General features: G+C 35.6%; 1 protein-coding gene across 1 annotated transcript in view; it reads left to right on the top strand.

Moving 5' to 3' along the window:
- The window catches only part of COL19A1 (collagen type XIX alpha 1 chain), a 179,007-nt gene that overhangs the window by 129,506 nt on the left and 34,567 nt on the right, over nucleotides 1–14,934 (top strand). Inside the window, exons 17-30 of the mRNA XM_088539915.1 lie at nucleotides 468–530; nucleotides 1,312–1,356; nucleotides 2,290–2,325; nucleotides 3,364–3,399; nucleotides 3,501–3,554; nucleotides 4,455–4,508; nucleotides 7,492–7,545; nucleotides 8,476–8,565; nucleotides 8,932–8,976; nucleotides 9,079–9,156; nucleotides 9,632–9,667; nucleotides 9,856–9,909; nucleotides 9,999–10,052; nucleotides 14,112–14,153. Coding sequence (XP_088396041.1) covers nucleotides 468–530; nucleotides 1,312–1,356; nucleotides 2,290–2,325; nucleotides 3,364–3,399; nucleotides 3,501–3,554; nucleotides 4,455–4,508; nucleotides 7,492–7,545; nucleotides 8,476–8,565; nucleotides 8,932–8,976; nucleotides 9,079–9,156; nucleotides 9,632–9,667; nucleotides 9,856–9,909; nucleotides 9,999–10,052; nucleotides 14,112–14,153 — 741 coding nt within the window. The remainder of the gene's footprint in view (nucleotides 1–467; nucleotides 531–1,311; nucleotides 1,357–2,289; nucleotides 2,326–3,363; nucleotides 3,400–3,500; nucleotides 3,555–4,454; nucleotides 4,509–7,491; nucleotides 7,546–8,475; nucleotides 8,566–8,931; nucleotides 8,977–9,078; nucleotides 9,157–9,631; nucleotides 9,668–9,855; nucleotides 9,910–9,998; nucleotides 10,053–14,111; nucleotides 14,154–14,934) is intronic.

Raw genomic sequence — 14,934 nt, 5'->3', positions numbered from 1 at the left:
TCGTTTCTTTTTCTGTTGTTATTAGAAGAAAATGTTCCCCTCAGTGTTATGCTGAGTCTGTATCTGTGCAAAAGAAACCTTTTGCTTTATATTTTACTGTGTGTTTACCTTATACAGAAGAGTAAGTAGATGCAGTGCAGTGGAATCTAAGCAAGATTAAAACCTGAACCCCTCTTCCTTAAATTTCTCTGAGGAGCCTCTTGATTATGCTCATTACGTCTCTTTCTGTCTCGCTGCTATAGTTGAATTGTTTTAGTTCTCAGTAGTGTGAGTGGAATATGACAAATTGTTGCTGCAATACATTATTTTTCTGTATCTCAGAGGAATTCAATATCACTTTCTAATAGTAAATTAAGTTTTCTGAGTTTAGACACTGGTAAACTACATGAAATTGTTATGCTAACTACATAGTATGCGTAAGATGTTATGTTTTGTTTTCTGATCTTTCGTACACTGTTTCTTCCCAGAGTGACACAAAACAACTAGGATTACTAGGCACACCTGGAATTAAAGGCCAGAAGGGAGATGTTGTAAGTAGTTTTGATGAAATTCGGAGAAGTTTCAAAGCACTTCCATAGCCTGTCTCTGCCGTCTTTGTGATAGTTCTTTGAAGAAAAAGCAGTTTATAGGTAACTGGCTCTTTGATCTATGTAGTCCAGTACCCAACTCGTGCCAGCCTGCAGGCACTGCATGTGAGTGTGTTTTCTCTATGTGTGCTCGCCGGAAAGGGAGAGTTCAGGGAAAATCATGTGCAGTTTCTGTGACGCTGACTGGGCACAAGTTATTTGGGATGGGCTACCAGTGAGGGGGGAAAGGTCTTTGGAAAACTTGAAATTAAAAAATATATTTTTAATAGTAAATCATGAATGCTTGAAGTAGTTTTTCTGTACAATGGGAATGTTATACAAAACATATTTACAATCAGCCTATAAAAATAGGAAAAATTAGGTCAAATTAGGTCAAAAATAGGTCAAATTCTGAATCCAGACCTTTTGGCAGCGTGTTGTTTATAGGCATCTGCCCTGTTTAAAGACTGGAATGAATTTTTGACAATTGGATGCCTTTTAAATTTAGAAGAAAAGAGGCAAGCCCTCCCAAATATGTGAGAAGATTGCCAACATTTTTTTTATTGAGAAGCCTGTAGGTCTTCTGATGAAAACAGTAATTTAAATTAATTTGGAGATGTTCAAATCCCAAATTTCCATTGCAATAAAATTTAAGGTTTTGTGCCTTACACAGTCCAACACAGTTTCTTTCCATTTGTTAGAATAATAAAAAAAAAAGTTTTAATTATTATTTCTTTGTTCAAAGGGTCAAAAAGGAGAAACGGGAATAACTGGTGAAAAGGGAGAAAAGGTAAAGTAATTCTTTTTTCTGCATTTGCATGTGGTACTAGAAAATGGCTGAATGGACTGATTATGAATCAAATCTTGGCAAATAAACGCAGGGTCAAGAAAAAAAAAATGTGGATACACGAAAAGTTGTAGGGCTCTGAATGTCCTCAGTAATCTACTGAAGCTCAATCTTCAGAGGGTATTTCTGTGACAACTTTTCACAGTTCCAACAGCTCACACAAGTCCTTAACTTAACATATGTTCAGATGTTTAGTGGATGCCAATTTAAGATTATATTTTTATGTGTTTATGCCTGATGATTTAGGCACCTTTCACATTTCAGAAAATATAAAGGATGATCATCAATATTTATATAAAAAGATATGTTTCTTTAAAATATTAAAATGTATAAATATACTTTGTTGGTTCTTTTACTTTCAGCTTGACTTTCTTCAGCAAGATAAAGGAGGGGTGGGAAGGGAAGATGCTACTGGGGCAGAGAAATTTATTGCCTTTTTCTGGAAAGATGTGACATGCCCAATTCCCTATGGAATAGCAGACATTTTTGCTGCTTAGCTGTGTTAGACTTCCAACTGGTCTCTTTGGTCATGCCTTTGCATACAAATAGTTTTCATACAATAATAAACTTTCTCTATTCAGTTAATATAAAGCACTTCTGTTTAAGAATTCATCATTTTTTTACATGCTTAAACTCATTGTCACTCAATTTATAGTCGAAGCATGGCAGAACTCTTTTTTCTCCCTCAATTCATAGTCTTCTAATTAAATTAACATTATCCCTCAAATGAATTTTTATAGTCCACACATTTATGTTTTATTTAAGTGTAAAACCAGTTATTTCAAAAGTTGTTCACTAAAACCAGAGATGCCAGATGTACTCTTTATCATCTGAAATAGCACAGTGAGTGTTAACGTCTTCTGGATGTTTCCATAGGGAGAGCCTTCTGAAAAAGGGGAAAAGGGAGATCCAGTAAGTATAGTTAAGGTTTGAATGGATGATGTGAATAATCTATGTTTGATCTGATTTTCATACTGTATTCATGTTGTGATTGCTGTGATCTTCCTTTTTTTTTAATACTTCCATTACGTTCAGTGGTTATATAGGTTAACTTATTTTTTGTCTCCTTCTTATACGTACATCAAATTCAATAGGTTATAAATAAAAATGAGAGATGCACTGAGATGCAGCACAGTGTCATCTTCGTCAGCATTTCTGTTGGGACAGATAGCTTGCCTCTTGTCCCTGAACTGAGTTGAGCCAATGACTAAATAACTTTTTTTTTTCTTGATAGTTCTTTCTGTCTTTCATTTATTTCACAGAATTTTATGTGGAATGAACCATGCTATTTTAGCTGTTCTGTCAGTTTTCACAATGTAGCATTTAACATGGGGATATAACAGTTCAAACATGCAACAGATAATACATCCACTTTATTGGGAAGCTCCAAAAAGAATTCACGGGCAATTTTCTTATAGCCATTTTTCTTTTCGTGTGCATAATTTTTCTTTATTTTGGGGATATTTTCAGAACACACAGTTTACTTATGTTGCTTGTTTTTAATTAACTATTGTCCTCTCTTGTGCGATATGACAGAAGCTATTAATGTTGTTTAACACACAAATGAAGGTTGCTTAGATACTTGTGATAATCATGTTGTAATATCCAAAACAAGACATACTGTAGTAATATGTTGTTTTGGAGATGAATGCTGTATATCAATAGAATAGTGATTTATTGGGGAAGAATAAGGTTTTGACTGGAGAAGCTCTTAACCAAATATATTTCATTTTCATGCAAATTTTCTGGGAGACACTAGGGAAAAGCTGATAATTATTTTGGAAGATTAATGCATTTCAATTTTTCCACAAGGCATCAGCATTTTTAAATTTTTTTTCAAAATTTGTTAAATTTGTGAGCTATATGGTAGCATTTTAAGGTAGTGAATTAAGGTCTTAGTTGATCTTACTTTAAGTTTCAATTTCTTATGGTCATATCTTCTATTTTCAGGGAGAAGCAGGAGTGCAGGGGTTGAAAGGAAATAAGGTATTTTCGAGATTTACACATTCTATTCATAGCTAGTTGGCATAGCTGTAGTGGGAGATTTGACAGTAAGTTTGGATTTTTTTCTCAAACAATATCTTTAGGGTGAAGCAGGAGACCCTGGACCACCTGGTTTCATGGGAAGTCCAGGATCAAAGGTAGGTGAAAGATATTTTGGCGGGATTAATTACAGTCGTCTTCATTTGTTGTAATACAATATGACCCTTAATGCTAACAACACTTTAGCTATTAGTAAAGGGCAGAGACTACAAAAATTTATGCCAACGCTTTGTGCAAATATCATAGCAATTTTACTCCTAGTTCATAAACTTATTGTTGATTTCAGCATCAATAAGGAAAATTTCTTCATATTTCAAATTTTATTTGAGCACTTAAAAATATGAGCACCCATTTTTCAGTCACAAATGCACTGATAGCTTAGTTTATCTGCTTTTTCCATTAGTGAGACAAGGAGTAATCAGTGCAGGTACATGAGCATTTCTTATTTTTAATCCTGTGAAACTGCCAATTTTAAAATAGTCACTGCTTTGATTTGAAGAAAACGGTTTATTCCTCTGAACTGAAGCACCATTTGTTCATCAGGAGTTCAGATGATCTCTTTAATTCTATCAAGTAAAGGTAGAAAAGGAAACTAAAAAAGTAACCATTTAAAACTATTCATGTCTGTGATGATCCATATGGGGGTGAATAGGTACCTTCTTCAGGTACCTATCCTGGGCAGTACTTCCAACCCCAGTCATTAACTTCGGTTTCAGCTCATCCCTGCAAATACTGAGAAGTAGTGGAATAGTAGCCAAGTCTCTTAGCTCATCAAAAAGAAGTCACAAGCTGAACAGATGCAGCCCCCTTAGGTCCTTCTCAGATAGTGCCTTTTATGTGGAGATTTATGGGACTAATCCTTGGAAGATTAAGGGAGCAAAATTAACTGAGCAGAACTTTATGTGTGCATTTATATGTGCGTATGTGTTTATTAGAAGGCTTTGTACTGAAGTGCTACAGGGACTTTTGTCTCAGGTGTATATTGTATCATCTCACAGGGACTGCCAGGACCTCCAGGACCTGTTGGACCCAGCGGACTGCCAGGAGGAGCTGTAGGTATTTTGTGTTTTCACCAACCTGTAGGAGTGCAGGGTATGAACAGTTAACTTGCGCAGCAGTACCACTTGAGTTATTACTGGTACTCTTCTGTAGAAACCAGCCTTTGAAGCACACTGCTATGCTCAGGATAGAGTTCTACAATATGCTTACGTTACCCTCTACACAAGCAACTAAGGTTGCTAATGCGAATGCTAATTTTTTCATTATTCACAGAAAATTAACTCTACTAAATCTTATTTCAAAAGAGTAGAGCAAAAACTGAAAGAATCTCTGGCATTTGAATAGACAGACAACTGGAAAAGACATTGTGTGTGAAGAAAGATGAGAAGGAATAGGGTTTAAGGATTTAAACACATGCCATTAAAAATGAGGAAGATTAATGAGATGAACCAGATAAACAGTTATGTTTATTATTTAACATTTAGGTCAGATTTGTGAGTAAAACTCAGAGCTAGGCTCATCTCTTCCACATTTTTCTTGAAACTTAGAACATTTAGTTCTCCAACCTAAGTAGAATGCAGTAATCCATTTATTAATATTTATCCATTAATAGAAAACCTTTTTTTAATTAGTGTTCAATAGATTAAATTGCCAAAATGCTGTGCAGGAGGTGTAATAAGAGATTATTCTTATGGTTTTCAGCTGTATTTCAATTTAACTATATAGTTAAATTATATAGATAACTGACAATTACAAATTACCATAAATCTTTATATGACTGTTATAGGTGAAAAATAGCTGAAGTTGTGAATGCTGACATGCAGCAATTTTGTATATGTGGGTGAATGTCCCAGACTGAACTTTTGAACTCTCAAGCCTGCTACTTGATAGCTGCAACTGGTGGGAACTGATTGTAAATTTTGATAGCATCTGGACTAAACAAAAGTGGCACATCCTAAATTTTGCAGTTAAGAAAGAGGCACCGGTCAGGACCACCAAGTAGGAGGCTTATCACTGGTTGTGCTCCTGCACAGAGACTATTTAGATTGCAAGAACCACAGGACTGAGATTCCAGAAGGAAGAAACAGTGCTGAAAAGGAACAGGCTCTCCAAAAGGAGGAAGTACTTTCAGAAGGAAGAAAGGGGTAAAATAAATAAATAAATAAATAAATAAGATCTTGGCTGGAGGAAAGATCCGGAAAGTAGGGGAATATCCACAGCGCTTGGATGGGAGTGAGTGAGAGTGTGAGAGATGGTCAACCAGGGTAAAAGCTCTCATCTCATGGTACCTGTTATGCCCGTGGAGTGGCAGAGGCACCCATCTGCCAGCTGGTCAGGGCCTGTCAAGCCAAACCTGGGCGTCATGGGGAAATCTGTGTGTCCGTGGTCACTGCACTTCTGGGCAGCAAGCATGTGGATCTTCACCGGTGGACAAGGTCTCTCGTGCCAGCAGGGACCTGGCCAGAGATGCAGTGCACCTGTATCACCTACGTGCTAAATGTGGAACATTATAAATTAACAACTATCATCGTTCGTCCTATGCAACATAATAGGAATCATGAAAAATTGAAAATAATTTACTTACATCATCAAAGAACCATCCACAGATCATAGAATTGTTAAGGTCAGAAGGGACCTCTAGAGATCATCTAGTCCAACCCCCCTGCACACACAGGGTCTCCTAGAGCACCTAGAGCACCCGATTGCATCCAAGTGGGTTTTGAAGATCAAGTGTAGTGTAGATAAGATTTGCTTCTTTCCTTTGTAAATATGCCTTTTCTGATTGATTCTGGGGGAAAATAAAAGGGAGAAAGAAACCCTGAGAAATCCTTAGAAAAGAAAAGATAGAGTGAGAGTGTATGTATTTTATGTCAATGCCAAAGGGCACAGTATCTGATCCATAACTGGTAAATTTAAATTTCCATGTACTCTTGTAATGATCTCATGTTAGCAAAAGCAGAATATTTTCCATTCAACTCCATTTCATTTTTTTTCTCATGCTTTTAATTTGGACGACTGTGTGAAACAAGTAGCTGTCTGTCTATAAGAGAGTGCAGCAGAGAGCACACAGCTGGCAAACCATCATTACCAACATGAAAATGTCACCATCCTTCATACACACATTCTCACAAAGCAATATTTAATGCTGCAAAGCAAAATAGAAGTGATATGGATTTCTGTGGCTTTTCCTCAGAAAGTTCATTTTCCATGTGCAGATGTAATCCGTGGATATGACTGTTTAGTTTAGCCACTGGGGTTCTTAACAAAATGCTTTATAAAAACAGTGTCTGAATAGCATTGAAGAGAGTTATGGGAAAAGTTTTCTGTATTTGTTCCAACATAGTAAGAGGACATCAGCAATGAATTTAAGCTTCTGAATTATTCGAATGGTTTCTATTTAGATTTGGTTGGATTTGATTTCTCTGCATTTATACCAACTCTTTGATGAACAGAGAAAAAGAATATACTGGAGCTGAAAGCAAAATATGGAAGATGAAAAGGAGATTCAGGCAAAAAAGGATGGAATGGAGTTATTTTGCTGAAGTAATTATTATATCCCCTGAAATACTTTAAAGGAATTTAAGGAATTAAGTGATGTGCAGGAGTAGGAAATTACTGATTTTTTGAAGAAAGAAATTTACATAAATAATGTAGGAAATCATGGAGTCCTTCATAACAAAAGATCTAAGTTTATAATTTGAAACTCATTTTTGTACCTGCTGCAGTTTTCCCTCAAAAATCTTTGTTTTTCAAGATTTGGGATTGTTTTGAAATTAAATTAAAAAGAATCTTGAAACTCTGCTGCTCTGCCCTGATAGGATCTAGAAATAATGTTGAGTAATAAGTATTGATTTAAAGGAATACAATACATATATTTGAATAAATTAGCATTTATTAGCTTGAAATCTTTCAACATCTGGGCCAGTATTAATGCATGGTAAATAAACCAGTAAACTCATTTTCATTTGTAATTGCAGATAAACTTTAAGGGAGTATGCTATAAAAATGTAAAATTACGTTTTTAATTAATTCCAGGGCTTACCAGGAGATCAAGGGATACCAGGAAAACCAGGAGATAAAGGAGAAAAGGTATGTTTTAACTGCTTTTAATTAAACTTTGCATTTCTAATATACTTGACTGGTCCTGAAATAATCTTCCATCCTCTGTAGCACTTCTGTCTGATTACTTTATGAATTGACTTAAAACAAAAAAGAAAAAACAAACTGCATCTCCTCCTCAGAGATGCTGCAGGCCAATTAGCCAATGCAATTGCTGTTTAGAACCCTAACTTAGGTATTACTTCAAGAGAGGTCCAGCTAGGGTCTATGCAGTACAGAAACACCACTTCAGGTCCTGCAAATGGAATAGCCTTTTCAGCAGAGTGTCCTAGTCAGACTGCTGAAAACCTCTGCCTCTAAGCCAGAATACTTAATCTTCGTGGAGCACCAATGCCACTATTCTGCCTCCAGGTCTCAGCCACATCTGGGGTCTCTTTATGGCACTGCTTTGTGCTGTGTAAGCATTCCCTTGGTTGGAATTCAACTACAGCAGCAGGATTTTGAAAACGGCATGTGTACGGTGCTATTAGTTGGAGCTGGAGGAGGAAAGCTGATAGAGAGGCGTCCTATGAACTATGTGATTTGTTGTGTATTTATCTATCTTGAGGTTCAAAGGAAATTAATTTAGTAGTTTGAAGAAGTGGGCTGCTGAAAAGGCAGGAGACAAAAATAAGGGTGGAATGATATAAACAAGAATACAATGAAGAAGGTCTTAAGAGGACAATAATAATGTTTAGCTGAAGAGGAAAGTCAGTAAAGCAAAGACTCAGATTTTAGCAATAGGCATAGATAGCCAAAGAGAGAGATTTTGAAGATGTTATTTTGGAGTTATTTGCCAGATTTTGTGACAATACCCATATTGGGGGATGGGGAGAAAAAAGTACAGATACATGGCAAGTATATATTTTCTGTAAGGAAAAAATCTGACTTTCCAATTAATGATTGAAATTTGTCTTGTAGGGGGACCCTGGTGGGATAATGGGACCACCTGGACATCCCGGTCCAAAAGGTGAAGTGGGGCCTCCTGGGCCAAGTCTGCCAGGAGCACCAGTAAGTCTATACTCTGAAAAGACTTGATTTCTTTTAGGGGAAGCAATTAAAGAGCTCTCATTGTGAAGTGAGAGAAATCAGAAAAAATATTTTTCAGATGCAATTCCAAAGTCAAAATTTGTGCAATACTAATATTTTAAGTGCATTGAAGATACAATTTGGAAATCTATATTGTTTAGTGCAACACACATAGTCCTAGTTGCAGTGGTTTTAACAAGGAACGCATATTCCAGATGTATCATAGTTTATTTATAAAGGCTGGCTAATTTAGGCAATAAAATATAGTCAGTCTCTTGGATTTCAAAATAGAATTGTTCTTTTATTTTTCTATTTTTGTTTTTTTGTTTTGTTTTTGTTTCTTTTTAGGGTCCCACTGGTATTCCTGGAAACCCAGGTCCGCGAGGACCCAAGGTACAGAAAAAAATATTCGAGTTACTATTTTTGAAAGTATAGGATAGTGGGCTGGATTACATTTTCAGAGCAGACATAACTGAAAGGTTTGTATCCTTTCAGGGTGAACGAGGACTACCTGGTGTGCAAGGAGCCCCTGGGGAGATGGGGCCTCCTGGCCTGGGCATTCAGGGGTCACCAGTAAGTACTCCAACACACCAGCAATTTGGGCTTCTCACTGGCCATCACTGTAGATAAGGCATAATAAACAGTAAGGACATGAACTCTTCTCTGCCTGCTGATTTCCAGCTCAGCATCTTTTCCTCTTATCAGGATAAACCCACGGAGAACTGTTAATGTTCACTCACAAATGGGTGTCCAGAGAACAGAGAGTCAATGGCTACATTACAGACAGGCTTAATGCGAGTGGTGTTGAGACACCGTCAGACCAGCTGTGTCTATCTGTGATCTGCAGTTGTTTGCAGTTCTCAGCAAAATCTATCCTGGGCGTAGGTTTAGTCTACATGGAGGATGATGGCATTTTGAAACACATGCTGCTGGTGGAAAAGGCAAAATGTGTTTTGCCTTCAGAAGTCAGAGGCTTTGTGACTGCTTTGTGATTTTTACATTGGTGATCACTGCTCATTTTTGCCCATTGTTTGGGGTTTTCTTGCAGGGTCCAATGGGTCCCACTGGATCAGCAGGTGTCCAGGTAGGAGATAAGTATTCTGGTTTATATATATATATATATACACACACACACATATATATATACACACACACACATATATATATATATATACACACACACACATATATATATATATATACACAAAAGTTTTAAGTAGTTTACAAAAGAAAAAAAATCCTTAAATCCAAAATAACTTTTCCTGATCGTAGGGCCCTAGAGGACCCCCGGGATTACCAGGAACTCCAGGTACCCCAGGTATTAATGTAAGTAACAGCTCTGTAGATATACCATAAAAAGTAACATATCCCGTGTCAGTGATATAAGGCATCTGATTGGAATGTTAAATTTCCAGGGCACTCCAGGACGAGATGGAAAGCCAGGACTGCCAGGCCCTCCAGGTGATCCTGTATGTATACATAGGAAGCTTCTATATTTGCTTTGGTACTAATATTTTAATTTGGTAGTAATATTTTTGTGGGAAGTCTGAATGAATAAGTTAAATAAATTATTCAATTAGCAAAGCACTTGTTCTGTTCTTACTAGATTATTTTGCAGTATAAATTATCTTATGTCAACATTTATATGACAAACTATATGTTTTCAGATGATGCAGTTTGTGTAGTAGAGTTTTCTCCAGCTTTAACTTCTGTAAAGTTAAGAATAATTCTGTATAAAAGAACTACTTCATATTTTTTATACATTTATATATAAAAATTTATGTATGTATATACATATACCCACATACATGTATACATATATACCTTAAAAATTATATTATTTTTATACATATATATAGAGAGAGAGTATACATTTGCAGGAGCATAGTTTGGTGGTTCCTGTGTTACAAGATTGAAGAAGAAAGTTTTGGAATTCTGAAACTAGTTTTACTCTGCTGTATTAGGAAGGCATGAATTTTTAATGAAATTCTAAAAATAATTAGCCTATAATGTGATTAATTTTCTTTATGAAAAAAATAAGTGGCTAAGTTAAAAAAAAAATGAGTTCTGAAACTTCAACTCATTTTTGGAGTTGTTACCTCCTCTTGAGTATTATAGCAATGTTTTTGTATGCAACCGTGCTATGGCTCTACAGATTTTGTAAAGTTCAACGTTGCAAGAACCATAAAGTCAACACTTGCTTCAGGCCAAATTGTGCCTTTAGAGATACTTGAGTGCTTTAGATGGGAGTCGAGAGAGCCTCTTGTCTCTGCAAAATCTGCAAAATTTCCCTAACAGCAAGGCTCTAGTCATTATTCCTACTCCTGTCTTGGATCTGCTGAAACAAAGAGTTCCCACGACTGCATCAGAAGTTTCAGAAAGTAACTTTTTGTTTAGAAACCAATGCTTGCAGACACTTTTATGACAGTGAAAGAAGCTTTCTGAATTCCCTCAGCAGCTATTGGAATGTATCCCATCAGCAAAATAAAAATCTCTGGATGACTGAAAGAAACAAGTCAAAACCAGAGCTTAAAATAAAATGTTGTTAAACTCTCTTGTGTTCTTATTAGTTTGGTAGGATTTTATCTTTTCTAAGAGATTTTACCCAAAGGCATAGTTTTAGAAAAGCAGTGAGATACAATGCTAGTACTCTTCGTGCAAAAAGCAGTGGTTGCTTAAGACATATCATAGCATCAAGGATCATGGTGATGAAATACATTATTTTTCAGTGTTGCCAGTGGATTCATTGGTTTCTACAATAGCATCAGTCACTGCAGCAGTCATTCTCATGTGGCATAGGTTAGTCCTGCCTGTATTACTGGACCATTTCCCTTATTTAAATCCAGCTGCAGCAATGCTTGAGCATAGCGTAGCGAATTTTCCCAAAGCATTAAGAGACATTATGATGTTGTTATATAGTAGCTCCTCAAAGTCCTAAAATCAGCAAGTAAAAGCAGATCTGTCACTAACATTGAGTATAAAGATAGAATCGAGGCATGTAATCATAGATTCAGAAAGATTCAAAAATAAAACGAGATTTTTCATAAGAGATGAATATAAAAACAAGAAATAGGCCCCGTGGACTCAAATAGTAAGATATAGGTTTAGTATTTAATAACAAGTGAGATCAGATTACAGATTGAGCAGAGAATTGAACCTGAAGAATTCAGTAGGTTTTCATTGTCCACAGGAAAAAAAATGCTTTTCAGAAAATATACAAAAAATAATGTAGTAGAAAAAAAGAGTTAAACAGCTTTTAGATACAATACAAATATCTGGTGGAGCAAAGCCTTTTTGAGTTATTAGTAGGTTTTTTGAGCACTTTGAGACAGTGAAGCTTTTGAGGAAGGGAGAAATACTAACAAAACATATCTTCATAGAGAAGGTGAATAGAAAAGGAGCTAGATTATAATAGGTTAGCTCAATGTAACTTTAATTGCTAGAAAGATTTGAAATAATTTTTTTTAACTGACTTATAAATACCAATGATATAGATGATACTGTGGAGACAGAAAAATGTTAGAATGATTCATTAAGAAACAATCATGAAATAAATCAGATTTCCACCTTTGGCAGGTTAACTTTGTCAGGAGATACAAGGAAGCAGTGATGTTACACACTTCCGTCTTAATAAAACTTTGACATTGTCCTCATGATGTTCTCATAAATGAGCTAAAATTGCTATGGTATTAATTGATATATAGTTAGTGCTTATCAAAAATACAAATCTAGCACAGATTATTGTCAGACTCAGGAAGAGAGATCCCTCCCATGTCTGGTTCTTTTTAATGTTTTAATTTGATTAGTATAATGAAATAAATATAAAATCTATAACTGGGCTGGGTTGGATTGCAAGTTTTTTGAACATATAATCAAATTTTAAAATTCCAAGACAGCCTAAAATCAGCAAGATGAAACTCAAGACAGATGGGCATAAATTGTTTAATAGGAAAACCAAAATGTATAAATGGAATAGGTGCCAGAAGGCACAGTGTGCTTGTAAACTAAATGCAAGGAGGAAATCTGCAAAAAAAGGCAGATCTCGTGCTATAAATGTCAATAGAAGAATTATTGCCTTCTGCAATACTCTCTTGAAGTACTCTTGTCTTTGGAGACAGCCTTCTAAAAGGAATATGTAGGAAATAGTCTAGCAAATCTATGCCCAAATTAATGCCATCTTAGCATTTTCAGGTCCCTTTCTACCTGGGTTCCCTCTCTTGACATGATACTAACTTAGCTTAAACAAGAGCATTAGGAAACAGCAGAGACTAAAGGAATTAGATTTTGCAGTCTAGAAAAAAAGAAGAGCAAGAGGAGACATGATAATAATCTGAACTATTTGTGAAAAGTTGTTACAAGGAGGAGGATAAAGAATCAGGCCATGTAAGGATGTGGGGGTTTATTATTTTTAAGGTTTATTGGAAGTTTTTAAGAATAGTTACATGGCCTGTAGTCAGTCTGCATTTACATCAGGGATTTACTTCACAGCTTATATGTGTATGCTTTTAAATTGTGTTATGTGGCGATATCCTATTCTAGAAAACACTTCTCAGCATGCTTTTGAAAGGTGGTGAAGCCACACTGTAAGTGGTGTGTTCCTGTAAGTGTGTTCAGTAGGGGTTCTGTTGATCTGGTATTTGATACCCACTGCTACCAACAGGCACTTTTTCTAATATGCTAAAAAACTGTTTTATTTTTATTTTTTTAAAAACAAAATCGCCGAAAGAGATTGGAAAAAAAAAAAAAAGAATGTATGCAGTTATACACAGGATTAGGTCTTTGTTTTAGCAATTGCAAGAATAGTTTCTTGATTTAAAGAAATGAGCTTTGGTAATTGAAGACTGTGTTCATGAGTGAAGCTGATGATACAAGTTCAGTCAATTTTTACAGGCAATCTTTCCAAATAAAATTAGCAGCAACACTTGGGAATCTGCAGATGCAGATACCCAGTACAGTACAGTGAGAAGCTGTCAATTAAGCTTTAATTGAGGTATCTTTGGCATTGGCAGCAATTTGGCTGTTCCTCTGTTGCACCACAGAGTTTTGCACTAGTTCTTAATGTTTAAAAGCAGGGCACAACACTGTGTTTGGCACTTGTGTTGCTGAAGCTGCATCGTTTCCAGTTTTTGAGCCAGCTTATTAAAGTTATTTTTGTTATCTCTGCACATCAGGCTACAGTTCAGAATAATGTCAAAACCTTGGAGAAAAAAAGAAGGAAAACACTGAAGATAATGAGGCAGTGAGAATTGTATCTGAGAATTTCCAACTGTGATGAGATTTTAATGGCTTGCTAAAAGAACATCAATATTTAATATTTAAAAATGATTAACAATGGACTTTAGCGTTGAAACTGCATTTGCATCCTTGATTTTTGTATAGAATTTTAATAGTAAAGTAGCTTCAGACAAAATATATGTAATCAAACTATGTTTGCAACAATATGAACTTTTGTGTACCTACGAGAATCAATGTTGTGTAAAACATTATTTGTGCAAATTATTAACAGTAGCTGCCTTTTATAATTCCAGATTGCACTGCCACTTGTGGGAGACATGGGTACTATACTGAAGGTAAAATTTTTCTGTGGTTAAATAGCTGTTTGTCATGAACATACTTTTTAAATCAAAATGTGTGCTTGCAATTTTCGATAGGTTGGGTGCCATGCTATTCGGTCTATCCTAAAATCATTTTGAGATTTTTGTTAATTCTCATTTTGTTTTTAAAAAATACTAAACAAGAGTGTTTGATAAGATTTTTTTTCATAAAAATGAATATAGTTATGAATGTTAAGTGAATGTAGTTATGTTACCAGGAGTTACCTGCTCGATGCAGGCAGTCCATGTGTGAATTGCTGCTACCATTCTCTGCTTTGTGCTCTAGCATTTGATATTGGGAATATAGCAAAGGGAGAAAATAATCTGGACGTTCTATGACATTATCTTGAAAAATAATAACATTTGATATGGCTGCAATATTCCAAAGAGAATTTTTACATGAAACACATAATGAGCCATATTATTCTACTCTCCTTTCTTTCATTAATGCATATACTTATGGTTTATTCACTTAGTCATTCCTAAATTTTATTTCTTTAATTCTTTCACAGGGATTTTCCCTCATCCTTTCTAACTGTAACACTATCTTTTTTCTCATGTGCATGTCCTGTTTCTCCTGTGTCATCTGCCTTACTGATTGTTCGTGCTTCATTCCCCATATCCCTTATATATTTTGTGGTTAGTACTTTTATAAGATTAGAACAGAGCTGGAAAATGCTTCTCCCAACAAAGCAGGAATCATTTAACTTAAGATAACTGCAGTTTTGAAACTGGTGAGAGTAACAAGCGGCCTTCA

This window comes from Tinamus guttatus, unplaced genomic scaffold (assembly GCF_059628265.1).
Source record: "Tinamus guttatus ecotype Peru unplaced genomic scaffold, ASM5962826v1 Tinamus_guttatus_pri_ptg000051l, whole genome shotgun sequence".
In the NCBI taxonomy this organism is placed as follows: domain Eukaryota; kingdom Metazoa; phylum Chordata; class Aves; order Tinamiformes; family Tinamidae; genus Tinamus; species Tinamus guttatus.
The sequence above is the reverse complement of the archived record's forward strand: the minus strand, read 5'-3'. Positions and strand labels throughout refer to the sequence as shown.